This window comes from Vanessa atalanta, chromosome 27 (assembly GCF_905147765.1).
Source record: "Vanessa atalanta chromosome 27, ilVanAtal1.2, whole genome shotgun sequence".
NCBI classification, from domain to species: domain Eukaryota; kingdom Metazoa; phylum Arthropoda; class Insecta; order Lepidoptera; family Nymphalidae; genus Vanessa; species Vanessa atalanta.
This window is the reverse complement of record NC_061897.1, coordinates 1,962,037-1,974,978: the sequence shown is the minus strand read 5'-3', so window position 1 is coordinate 1,974,978 and position 12,942 is coordinate 1,962,037. Positions and strand designations below refer to the sequence as shown.

General features: G+C 30.9%; 2 protein-coding genes and 1 non-coding gene across 4 annotated transcripts in view; 2 read left to right on the top strand and 1 right to left on the bottom strand.

The window, feature by feature from the left end:
• Positions 1–110: 110 nt before the first annotated feature.
• On the top strand, positions 111–2,206 carry LOC125074124 (coiled-coil domain-containing protein 13). The gene is made up of 4 exons (XM_047685351.1): positions 111–311; positions 400–1,026; positions 1,104–1,322; positions 1,418–2,206. The coding sequence occupies exons 1-4, from the start codon at positions 111–113 to the stop codon at positions 2,204–2,206; spliced, it is 1,836 nt and encodes a 611-aa protein (XP_047541307.1).
• A 367-nt stretch (positions 2,207–2,573) lies between these two features.
• Positions 2,574–12,942, top strand: part of LOC125074229 (LIM and SH3 domain protein Lasp) — a 37,835-nt gene continuing 27,466 nt past the window's right edge. For both annotated transcript variants that reach the window (XM_047685504.1, XM_047685503.1), the window contains exon 1: positions 2,574–2,794. In XM_047685504.1, the coding sequence (XP_047541460.1) occupies positions 2,726–2,794 (69 nt within the window). In that variant the 5' untranslated portion in view covers positions 2,574–2,725. The remainder of the gene's footprint in view (positions 2,795–12,942) is intronic.
• Positions 9,564–9,636, bottom strand: Trnav-uac. The gene has a single exon. It is a non-coding gene; the product is annotated as a tRNA-Val (tRNA).

Here is a 12,942-nt window from a genome sequence, read left to right as displayed (position 1 = left end):
GGTATATATTTTTTAATTTTAAAGAGGTTGTGTTATATTAAATACTTTTTTTAAATAAAACTATTGTCATATAATCAATAATCTTAATAGGAAATTTTAGGAAACTTAAAATGGATGGCAAAAAACTGCCTTCAAATGCAAAAATAAGATCTAAAAGCAATTTAAAAGACGAAAAGTTAAATGAAATGGGAGCAAAAATCGATGAAACGGATGAAATGAAACTAAAGATGTTAGCTGCACTTGATAAACCAGAGGAAGATGATATTTTATATCCACCGGAACTAAATGCACATTTAATTGAACAGCTTAAGGTATAGCATAATTCTATTAAATTAACACTTTAACTATCGTAAGACGTAAGCATTAACTGAACCTAACATACTAAACATTTATTTCTAGATTATGACTGGTGAAAATAACGAACTACGTAAATGTTTATTTATGAAAGATGAAGAGGTAAAAGAACTGAATAAAACAATCTTGGACCTTAAGCAACGAATACGAGACATCATATCTGGTACTGGGCCAGCTATTTCCTCAAAGTCAGCTGGAATAATAAGTGCTAAAATAACAGAGCTCTGTAAACAGAATCGACATTTAGTAGCTGAAGTTGAAAGCTATAAAACGAAAAATGCATCTCTCGAAAGAAAAATAATGCAACTCGATATCATCAACAAAGAAAATGAGAAATTAGAAGCATGCCTTTGCAAAGAAGAAATAATTGATGTTAATTCGGATGAACTAAAAGAATTAAATAATAAACTTACTGTAGTGAATAAAAGACTGTATGAAAGCAAAAATAGAAATCTTGAATTAAAGAATGATATATTAATAGCAACGAAAATACTACAACAAGAGCTTGGCGATAAATTCACGAGTATCAAAGAATTACAAAATGACTTAGCTGGTTGGAAGGGTAGAGCACAGCAGATTGTATTATTACAAGCAAAAATTGTTGAACTAGAAGAAAAGCTTAACGGTAAAAATAAAGACACGACTGACACGAAGAGAAAAGATCAAGCTCAAGTAAGTTTTTATAGTTTTGATTTTTTTTTTTATCTATATTATTAACAGTTAAATTAAAATGTTATATATAATTTTAGGTTATCCGAGAATTAGAAATGAAAAGAAAAAAAGATATAGATCAAGCCATGAAAGATTTGAATATGCTTAGAGAAGAGAATCAGGAACTAAAAAAGAAATTGGATGGAGCAAGATGCCGAATAAGAAATTTAGAGTGTGATTCGACAACTGTAAGGCAAAAAATGCAAACTTTTGTTGAGAAAAGTCACCACGACGATCTTCTTATAACAGAGCAAAGAGTTAGTATTATTTTATTTCGTGATTTAATTTTGATTAACTGTAACTAATTATTTATATATTATGTTACAAAATTTATTTTGCTTTTTTCTTACAGAATCAAATAAAAAATCTGGAAATTTACTATCAAGAAATTCTAAAAGAGAATACATCAAAAATAACAAAGATGAATAATGAAATTGGAGAATATCAAAAGTTAATTAGAAATACGGATGCGAAAATTGACGCTCTTAGACAGCAAGCATCAGAAAAGGCGACAAAGATTGAGGAATTGCGAGCTCAGTTATTGAGATATGAAGAATGTTCGCTGCAAAGTGTTTTCTTTACTCCAATGAAAACAGCGACAGACAATGAAATAAAAAAGCTATCAGATTTAATTGTTACGCTGAATGAGAGGCTAGACTGTGAACGTCATAAGTGGGAAGAATTGGATTTAATACATAGAAAGCTAAAAGAAAAGAAGAAAAGGTTAGAAAGAAAAGTAGTATCTTTAGAGGAAGAATTGAAAACTTTAAAAGAAGGTTCTAGGAGAGGATCAAGAACATCTAAAACATTATTGTCAAAAGAGCAGCAATATGATATTGGTGCATTTGGAACAACGTCATTAACAAAGAAGCCATCATCAATCGTTGCATTTGACAAGCCTAGTGAGACGGTTTCATCAGAAACTCCAACAGGATATGAAAATTTAGATAGAGACGAATTGAAGTACAAGTTAGAGTTGGCGGAAGAAAAACTTAAAATAATGGAAGACAAACTTAAAATGATTGAAGAAGAAAAGCATGATGACTACAAAAACCTAACGGAAATGATACAGACTTCAAAACAACTTTTCAACGAAGCATTGTCGGTTTTAAAACGTGACAAGTGTCAATGTTCTCAATAATTTAAATGGTTTAATTTAAAGTAATAAAAAGTTATTTGGATCTCAATGTTTTTATATGATACAAAATATTTATTATATGAGTTTAACCATAAATGTAATTCGGGATTTCGAAATAAACTAAACTTTTCTTTAAAATATTTATAAAGAGCATACCATAAATATTGCACTAATCAATGAATAAACATTTAAAAATTAAAATTAATACCGTATTTATGTATAAAAACAGTATACATAAATTCAGTATTGATTTTAATTTTTATCACATAATATATTAAACATTTCTCCCACAATTTTTACAAATGTGAGAAAAAATGGTAGCTTTTGCTGTAGCGACAGCAACATTGATCGCCGCCATTTGTCATTTTTTTGGCATGCGCGTTCGAGGATGCTTCGAAAATCGTGCTCGTGAGTGTTTTTATGAATTCAAGTGAATTTTGAACTTTGTTTGTGTAACGTGAAAGTTGTGTCTGTTAAATATTATCCAAATTTCTTTAGTGATTGTGTTTTTAATTTGTCACGATGAATAAAACTTGTGCAAGGTGCGAAAAAACAGTTTATCCAACGGAGGAATTGAAATGTTTAGACAAGGTAATTTTCCCACATTCATAAGATAAGCGTTCTTATTAAGCAATTATCTACAAATATTAAAAATAAAAAAATCTCTACAGAAATCGACAGTAATTTTATTTTTCATTGAAGTAATCAAAAATGTTTATTGAAAAATAAACTTTTTCATTGTCATCGGCCGGTACACCAATTTAAACAGCCGGACGGGTGAGTCATTAAATTATAAAAATTAGTGCTGATATCATTGAGAGCAATGTAATACCATATCTAAGTGTATTCGTCCCGAACGCTCTTTATTAGGCTATATGGGTAACCTTGTATCACAATACATCGATCGTATCGATATCTCGGATCTTTGGTAGTATGTCATTGACATCGTAAAAAAAAAAGAATAAATTTCAATTTGTCTTCAACTTGTCTAGTGCGTAATATAGTTCGAAATCTTTACATTATTTATTTTTCATACAATAGATATGTAAAGTAATATTACTCTGCTGATAAGCTTTATCTAATCTGATAAGAAATAATAATTTATACATACATATTATTTTTCTACCATATAAGTTCATGTATCGAATAAAGACTACTTTTTATCATATAATGAAGTATATAAAAAAAAGGCAATGTTCACACATGTATTATCTGTTTACAACTTTAATACATAAAAGCTAATTGTACAGTCACAGTAAAATTATAATACAAAATGGTGTTAATCTATCCTTAATTAAAATATAAATAAACGTATCACTGATGAGTAATTTTTAAACATTGGGATTTTCAATGATCAATTTGTCTAATAACAATAAGGAAACTATTTATATTAAAAAAAAAAACTGCAAAAACTATTAATTCACAATTTTTCCTACAACTGTGTAAAATTTTTTTTGTTTCATGTATGAATTAATTTGTGTAGCTTAGAAATTGTATTCCATTGTAAATGCTATGTTCCTACAAAATCATGTAAATCTTAACTTAGAGTAAATTTAATTTACTCTTTGCTTTTCCATAAACTTAAATATTGATCATAAAATCTCTCCTTCTTAAAGGAATTCTTACTTTCCTAAGGAAGTCTTAACTCAGCCCAGCAGTGGGTCATTAACAGATTTTTACAATGCATATATAAGATATTGGGATACCAAATTTAATCTATATAGACTGGGAAATGAGAATGCATTGAAAAAATACTGGCCAAGAGTTGGCCCCTAAGTACACATACACTGGAGTACTATGACATTTGATTATTGTAAAGTGTACCCATCATGCAAACCAAGATAATATAGTTAGCTCGTTTGTTTCAGTTTTTTTTATAGTATGAAATTCTATCTACTTATATAAATAATCTAAGACTACATCCTCAAAACAGTAGTATCTTGAATATAGTTCATAAGAATGGATATTCCCAAATTTTAATGCAACACACATAAATATATCTCACCGACATTGGATTTTTTTTATTTATTATTATATCACTAAACTCAAAATGCTTCTCATTTCAACTTTAGGTAAATAAAATTAACCTTTAGTTACACTCAAATATATTTCTACAAATCCTTATCACTGAAAAATCATATGAGTTCAATGTCAGTACATGAAATTCTTTCCTCTGAAAGCATTGATGTACTTGTTGCTCAAAAATGTGCCAATTTCAACCATATGTGGTATTCCATTAAAGGTATCAGGATCAGTGAGGAATATATGAAACAAAATTTATAGAAGAGTTGTTTATGAAATGACATTCTAATTGGAAATTTAAATTGTCAATTTATTGACTCAACCAATTGGTTTATCAAAATAATGATAGATCAGATAGAGTTGAAGTTTGTTTCATGTAAGAATTAAGTACTAGATGGTAGTTAGGCCTGTCTGAATCCAGGGTGAAAGTGATACTAAAAACCCAGTAGGTGTACTTTTGTGGTCAAGTCTTGGACCAAAGGTGTGGTAGAATATTTTTAGTGTTTGTGGTAGTCGGCTTGCATTTAGGTGCTGCTTGTGTTTATGATGCGGCTGTAGGTGTAGTGTAGTGTAGGGTAGTATAGCTAAACATACAGTAGAACGCTGATTATCCGAATTAATTTGGACCGGAGTTGATTCGGATAATCGGATGAAAAACGAATTGTCACACGTAGAATAAACTTTATTAAGTTAAAAAACAGTTCTACAATAACACTCACTTAAACATCTCGATCAGAGTAAGTTGCAAACCCATCAAGCCTTAACAAAAATACAAAGTATAAAAATTAACAAAAATTACTTTGTTGTAATTTTTTATATTACACTAAGGACCGATTCGGTTAAACGGCGTTCGGATAATCGGCGATCTACTGTAATACTTTCCTATTTGTAATGTTAGTATTTTGGTACATTTGTGTCCAAATAATGAAGATCATATTCACTTTCAAATGTAAATACAAGATGGAATGTCTAAAGGTCTAATGATTCATTCTGTATGTATTTGAAGCATTTGAACTGCGAATTAATAATATATGTATATATAACGCCAAGGTTGACTATATCACAGTTTTATTGAGTAATATTGAAACTTGTTTTAATTTACCATATATGGAGATGCTTGAATTCAATATGGTTTTTAAAAACGAATTTATATACGAGTATTAAACAAACATATTTATTATGATATAAAGTTCAGTAATTTATAAACTTATTCAATTTATAAATATTGTATGATAATATTAACGTTGAAGTATTTGAACATGCTAATCTCAGGATCATGTAGTATGAAAAATCTTTTTGTATCATGTAAAAAATTCTCTCAAAAAAATGATATAATATATAAAATCACGCTAAGACCACTGTGTCAGAGTTAATTAAGGGCCCAATTCAATCACTCGACTGGTCTATTAAGTATGTGTTATAATTATTGTATTACGTGATTGTCCAATGGTGACCTCTTGCTCCTTATTGAAGCTCGGTAATCCAAATATCATGTCACTGATTATATTCCCTTGTCTTATCAGATGTATATTTTTTATTTTATTTGTATTATGTGATATTTAACTGAATATTCATATCCTTAATTTGTGTTTGTAAATCAATTCAAGATCAGCAATGAAGAAAAATCTTATATGCATCTGTTAGATGAAATTCTGCCACATGTTTATCCAGTTTTGGAGCAATGTGGTGGAATAAACTCCAAGCCTCCTGAGATTAAGTTTTACCCGGTACTGGAAAAATTTACAAGATGTTATTTTAATTTCTCACTTAATGAAACATATATCTAATCTTTGTTTCATATAATATCATATTTTTTATAACACAATGTTGTTTCATAATCAGGTCAAGTTTGAACCTTTTTAAAACCATATAAGTTAACAAAAATGTAATAAAATGTTCATATATTATTAATAATATCCTTTACTCTTCGATTGACCATGACCTGCTTTTAAATGTCTGCCTGTAAAGGCTTGATGGCTCGGTGCTTTTTAAAATGTATTGAAATAAAAATGAAACAGTAACTCTAACTAATATTATAAATGCGAAAGTTTGTTTGTTTGTTTATTTTGCATACATGTTGTCGTAGTTCGTCCATCATACGCAGGTGAAGGTGAGGTCAGATATTAGTGTTCAATAGTACTAATACAGAACTCTCTACTCTTTTTTTTATTGTTATAATATATTAACTAGTTTAATTCTATTTGTATTCCGAATAAATTATTGATCGTTTAAAAAAATCCTGGATCCGATCGCAGAACCATCTGCTGCATTCAATTTAAACCATCCAGAATGCCATTTAAGCACTATCAACTATCCAGTTGTTTAGGAGTTAGGTTATCAGTGAATATACGTACCTAGAAGAATAATATATTATATAAAGATAATATAAGAAATAATTAAAAAATGAATTATGATAAGTAACTGTTAATTAATTTTGTTTTTAATTAACGAACAAAAGATAATTTAACTATAACTAGGTATTTTGTTGGTTTAATTGGAAGTTTCAAGATGCTTGTATGCAGTCTATAGCATCATTATACTACATGATATTAAGTCTTCCCGCCGCGTCTGTACGTGATAAACTCATAAACTACAAAACGGATTTTTATACAGTACTAATGGACGGACTGATTCATGAAGGTCTAGATGTAGATTTCATTACGATTTTGTGTAATTTGGCTGATGATGGTGATGCTGATTTTTGAAGTTCTCCGAAAAAAATATGCTGACTAATATATGTATATGTATTTTTATAATGTATATCTTATTGTACCGTACGAAACCTGGTCTGGTGACTAGTTTTTCAATAAAATTACTATTTGTAGTATTTATTTATTTGGGAAACAAACAATTATAATTACATTTTATAGTTAAAAAACAAATATAAGAAAAACATAAATCAATCAAGTTTCCACTTAAAACTGACTGGTTATTAGTAGCTATGAGATCCTGTAGATCCTGAGATTGACATGATCAAACAAACCTTCTAATATTAGTATATAGATAGATATATAAGTGTCTTGTAACACTTTATTCGTATTACAATTTAACAAATTTAAAAATGGTACTCGAACTAAATCTTATTACTGATTTCAAAAATACCTTATCGATAAAGATGTTTGGATTTAAGCTCGGGTTCCATTCTAGGTCTGATCAAGAATTATCATTAGTAATTGTGGATACTAAAGTATTCTGGCTTGTTTTATAAGAGCACCCATGCGAGTTTCTTAGTTTAAAAATGTTTTATTGTAAAGTTTACTTGAATGAAATACATTTTATATGAATGAATTGATTAAATTTGGTTTAGACGAGAAGTTGAATGGATGTTTAAGTGCAACTTACAAAAAAAAATGGTGATTGAAATAAATGTTTTAGAGAGTAGGAGAGTGCCAATCTTATATAGGCTTAGAACGGACAAGGACACAAATGCTCCCCTGGATTGGTATATTAACAATTATAGCATACTATGAAAAATTTAATACATTTTGATACAAGTTCATTCGTCGTCGTGTTTACGTAATGTTGTTAATAAACACCGACAGTCACGATTTATCATGGAAACTGTTTTTTAACGCCGGCCATTGGCGAATAAGATATTCATTCCTTACATCGCCAATGCGCCACCAACCTTGGGAACTAAATTGTCATGTCTATCGTTCCTGTAGTTACCCTGGCTATCTCAACTTTCAAATCAGAACACAGCAGTATTGCTGTTTGACGGTAGGATATCTGATGAATAGGTGGCGCATATACAGACATGCTTGTACAAAGCCCTTGCACCATTTTTTTTTTAATATTAGCAGCCTGTAAATTTCCCACTGCTGGGCTAAGGCCTCCTCTCCCTTTAAGGAGAAGGTTTGGAGCATATTCAACCACGCTTTGCCAATACGCGTTGATGGAATACACATATGGTAGAATTTCGTTGTAATTAGACGCATGCAGGTATCCTCACGATGTTTTCCTTCATCGCCGAGCACGAGGTGAATTATAAACACAAATTAAGCACATGAAAATTAAGTGGTGCTTGCCTGGATACCCGAAATCATCGGGATAAGATCCACGCGTTCTAACCATTGGTCCATCTCGGCCCTCGCACCAAACATGACTTAATTACTTCAGTATATCAGTTGAAGTTATCGTTATCCTATTAAAACGAAAATTTAACCCCATTCCAATTGCAAGTCGCATATTGTCGTCCTGAATCCGTTACCTGAAGAAATTACTCAACCTAAGAACAGTTATATCAATGACCTTGGAGTTTTCTCTGAAATGATGCGTGACATTACACGACACGATTAATCACAGTTACGTGATGTTTGTAACACATAAAACGTCACAGATAAACGACAAATTAATACTTATATTTTAATTACTTATAAATCAGTACCATAATCAGAACGGCTCTAGCCGTTTATTATTTAAAACTGTAATAAATTTATGTATGTGTTACTGTAAAAGCTCGAACCACGGTAAATCTTAAGATTTTCCAGTAAAACTTAAGTTTTACCGATTACGAATGGTAAATGTACATAAAACTTTGGTATTCGAACTTTTACCATCATTCACTTGGTAAATCTTAGGATTTACATGTGAGGTTAGGTCAGGTTGGAATGGTGAAAGTCCGAAAAAGTCGTCCCTTTATAATAATCACTTAAGTTTTAACAACTCATGTCGGTAAATCTTAGGTTTTATCTACATTTTTACATACATACATTACATACATTACACACATTACATTACATATACATACATTTGTTCTTTACAGTAACATGTGTACAAAGCAATTGCTCAATTAATATTACCTTAAATCAAGTCTGTGCTAAGATCTAAAATGATATATTACAATAAAAAGTCATAGTACGAGATATCAATCATACAACGTGGTATCGTACCATCATCTGTACATCTGTAACAATGGTATCTATTAATATAATTTTTGTTCAGTTCAAGTATGATACTTGAACTGAACAAAAATTATATTTAATTATTGCTAAATGTTAAAAACTTATTTAGTATACAGATTAATTTATTTCATTAAATTGTTAAATATATGTACTTAATGTATAATAATTGATTTCGTGAGTAAAAAAAGACCTTTTTATTTATTTTTATTATTGCTAGATGCTATGAAATTAAATAAATCATTTTTTTTAATATATATAAAAAAAAAAAAAACAAAAATTTGGGAACATATTACAGATTTACGCTCGAGATATGAATCTTATAACCGTGTAAAATCTTTTGTGAATTACAAAAATGCTTTTGTGTAAGGAATTAATGATAATTATAATTTTAAATAATGTCTGCTAAAAAATAATAATAAAAATAAACAAAAATGTGATTCCGGCCAGGATCGAACTGGCGGCCTTCTGCGTGTAAAGCAGATGTGATAACCACTACACCACGGAACCGATTGAAATGAATGTTCAAAATAAAGATTGGCTTCTTACACATAAATAATTTTAAGTACCTAATTAAAATAATTACATTCACCTTATTATAAATTGAAATTATATATTTTGTACCCAATGCAGTTGAAGTACTTAGATTTTAGAAGACGCCCCCGTTATTATATTCACTGGCGGAGGACTGGTTCATTTTTCGCACAGGCGATCGCGATTCAATTCTGCAAGCATTCTTGCTTTCATTCCGCGGGGTTATGATTTCTACAGTAGCCGTTTTAAAATGTAATCTGCATGGATTTCTAATCTCACTAATGTATCATTTGAATGTTTTTTATTAACATAATAATTTAAATTAATAATGACAGTTATAGTAATAGTGTTCGAAGAAATTGATTGTGGGAAAGTTATGCAGAGAAAATAGGCGTTTTTATCGTTATCATGGTCCGTCTGGAAACATTGCGCTATCTTTGGATGGATCTTAATCAAACTCGGTATAGTAATTGTTAGAACCTGGATATTTATACTTTACCCTTGCTTCGCTCGTGCAATTTATTATAAAGAAAATTATATGATTTAAAAACAATTTATAGCAGTCAGGAATAATGTAGCTACCAGTGATAAAAGTTTTAGAATTAGGTCTTTACGTTTTAAAGAATAGCCCCCCTACTTAGAAAGAAAGATCGATAAATGCTACTTCATATAGTAAGTTTTCCACCAATGATTGCCAATTACGGTTAAATTTCCACCAATTTAATTGTGTGTTACACCACGTTAGTAAATATAATTGTGTGTTAAGTTATATATTATTGTATATATGTATATGTGGGATTATAGTGAGTGGAACGTTTTAAAAAGAGTGACATTACGTCTTTAATAACTTCGGAATAAAAATAAACACGAATGAATCGAGTAGACAAAAATAAATAAATTCAGTTGAAGTAGTGTCACTTCTAGGATTAAATTTATTTGGTATGGCTTTTTGTGTGAACTCTAAGGGTAGGTACCATCCACTCATCATATTGTAACGCCAAACAGCAATACTTAGTATTGGGTTCCGGCTTGAAGGGTGAGTGAGCCAGTGTAATTACAGGCATAATAGTAACACAACATCTTAGTTTCCAATGTTGGTGGCATATTGGCGATGCAGTAAAAGTGCAAATGACCAGGTGATAAATTTGACCGTTCACCTACCGTTTGAAAAAAAAATCATTTGGATACTAGGGTTCACCATTTTTATATGCACGAAGAAGCAGTTATGATGTCATAGGTGACGCATGTTGAGTACACACCCAAGTTCATTTAACATGGTTACAACGTCGCTCCTTTATCTAGAACTAGTTGTCGCCTGCGGCTTCGCTCGCGTTTCGCGTGCTATATGTTAGGCGAAAAAGTAACCTGGTAAAATTTCATCGAATTCGGTTCATTGGTTTGTTAGTGAAAGAGCGACTGACAGACAGACAGACAGAGTTACTTTCACATTTATAATATTAGTATAGACAAGACTTTTCAACATTTTTAATACTCGAAAGAATCTAAACTAAGTTAAAGGCAGTAAGAGAAGTTTTGCAATATAGTCCAACATGCAGCTCCAAATCTTGGTGGTGATACAAGTGAAAGTTCAGGGTTGCATGGCTGGGGTACAACCCAGTCATCAGTTAAAATTACGTAATCTTAAAATTACCACTGGAAGAATCTAACGCAAGGAGAATTTTTCAATATGCAACTTGTATCGTGTACAAACAAACTCAGTTATAGTATTATAGGTATTACATACTAGCTAGCTTCCCGTTTCCCGTCCCATTTCGTTTAGAGAAAATTCATAGAAAATTAAAATTATTCTTACTTTGATATTGAAATTTTAAAGGGGATTCCTCCTTAGCGAATTCTTACGTCACAAAATAAACTAATGTTCCAAATTTAAGTTTTCTAAACTCATAAACATAATGCTATCCCATACACGTTCCGATCGAAACGAAACGACGATCCAGAATAAAAATTGATTCTGAATATTTTCCACTGAATAAAAAAAAAAAGTGTTTGCTCACGATGTTCTGTCACGCGAGGTTGATTGTCCTTGTACATGCGATAATATTGTAAGGAATGTAATAAACTCGTTGGAGCTGACTAAATAATAACGTCATAAACATAAATATACAATTACCAAATTAAATTACAAACTTACAAAAAAAAACAAGCCTTCATACACAAAACTTCTTGTATTTACTATTGACCGTTGACCAGAAGTTCCTCCGTCTGGAGCCAATCCTAGTTGAATCTTTCTATATCTATACTATCATTATATATAGGTGTAATTTGTTTGTATATACAAAGGGGGCAATCCTCGGAACTTATCATCGAATTATAATTTTTCTTTCACTGGTAGAAAGCATTATTCCTGAGTGCTATAAGGTTTAAATTATATGTACATATCAACCCAGTTGACTCACGCGGTTTCGCTCGCGTTTTAGGATTGGTCGTCAGCTAGGTATAAAAAGTCGCCTGTATCCATTCTTAGTTAATTAATTAATTTGGTTTGACCGTGAAAGAGCAACAGACGCACAGAGTTACTTTCGCATTTGTAATATTAGTATAGATTATTTTCTTTTTTTTATTAGTGAATTGCACCTGTGTGAAGTCGGTTCTGGTTCATGATTGACATATGCCTTGCCATCGAACCAACTGAACCAACACGGAAAATATAAACTCAATAGGAAAATATGAAATGGTTCTAATTCAACTTGCAAGATTTGACCAAACATTGCAAGGTAAATAAGATGTCAATTTCACGATCAATCTCTGCGATGACTTGCGTCCATTCTCTCAGAATAACTCTATTTTACATCTTACTAATAGGTAAAAGTAATAGTAAATGTTCTATCTCTGGACTAAAGTTTGCTATCTTTTTGAAAGTTCCGTTAAAGTAAAAAAGAAAAGTAACATTCTGTATAGGTTCAACTGCTGGCCTAGAGTCTCTTCTCCCTTTAATGAGAAGTTTTTGAGCTTACAACACCACGTCGCTCCAGTGCGATTTGATAGACACGTACACGTGTCGTAGAATTTCATTGAAATTCGACACATGCAGGTTACCTCGCGACGTTTTTCTTCACCACGAGGAAAAATATAAACACAGGTTAAACAAATGAAAATCAGTGGTGCTACCCTGGGTTTGAACCCGCAATCATCAATTAGCCCTCCTCGAAAATCATGAGCTTTCATTTGATATACTTATGTATATATAGTTTCTATGGCCCTCCCGGAAAAAGGAAAAGAGGTCGCCCCTTTAAAAGATGGGAAGACGAACTTTTAAAATTC

What these genes read in the sequence shown, in the direction of transcription:
- LOC125074124 (XM_047685351.1), top strand. Translation starts at nt 111, where the DNA reads ATGGATGGCAAAAAACTGCCTTCAAATGCAAAAATAAGATCTAAAAGC. An exon ending in ATTTAATTGAACAGCTTAAG is followed by an intron (nt 312 to 399) that starts GTATAGCATAAT and finishes ATTTATTTCTAG; the next exon opens with ATTATGACTGGTGAAAATAA. An exon ending in TTCTTATAACAGAGCAAAGA is followed by an intron (nt 1,323 to 1,417) that starts GTTAGTATTATT and finishes TTTTTCTTACAG; the next exon opens with AATCAAATAAAAAATCTGGA.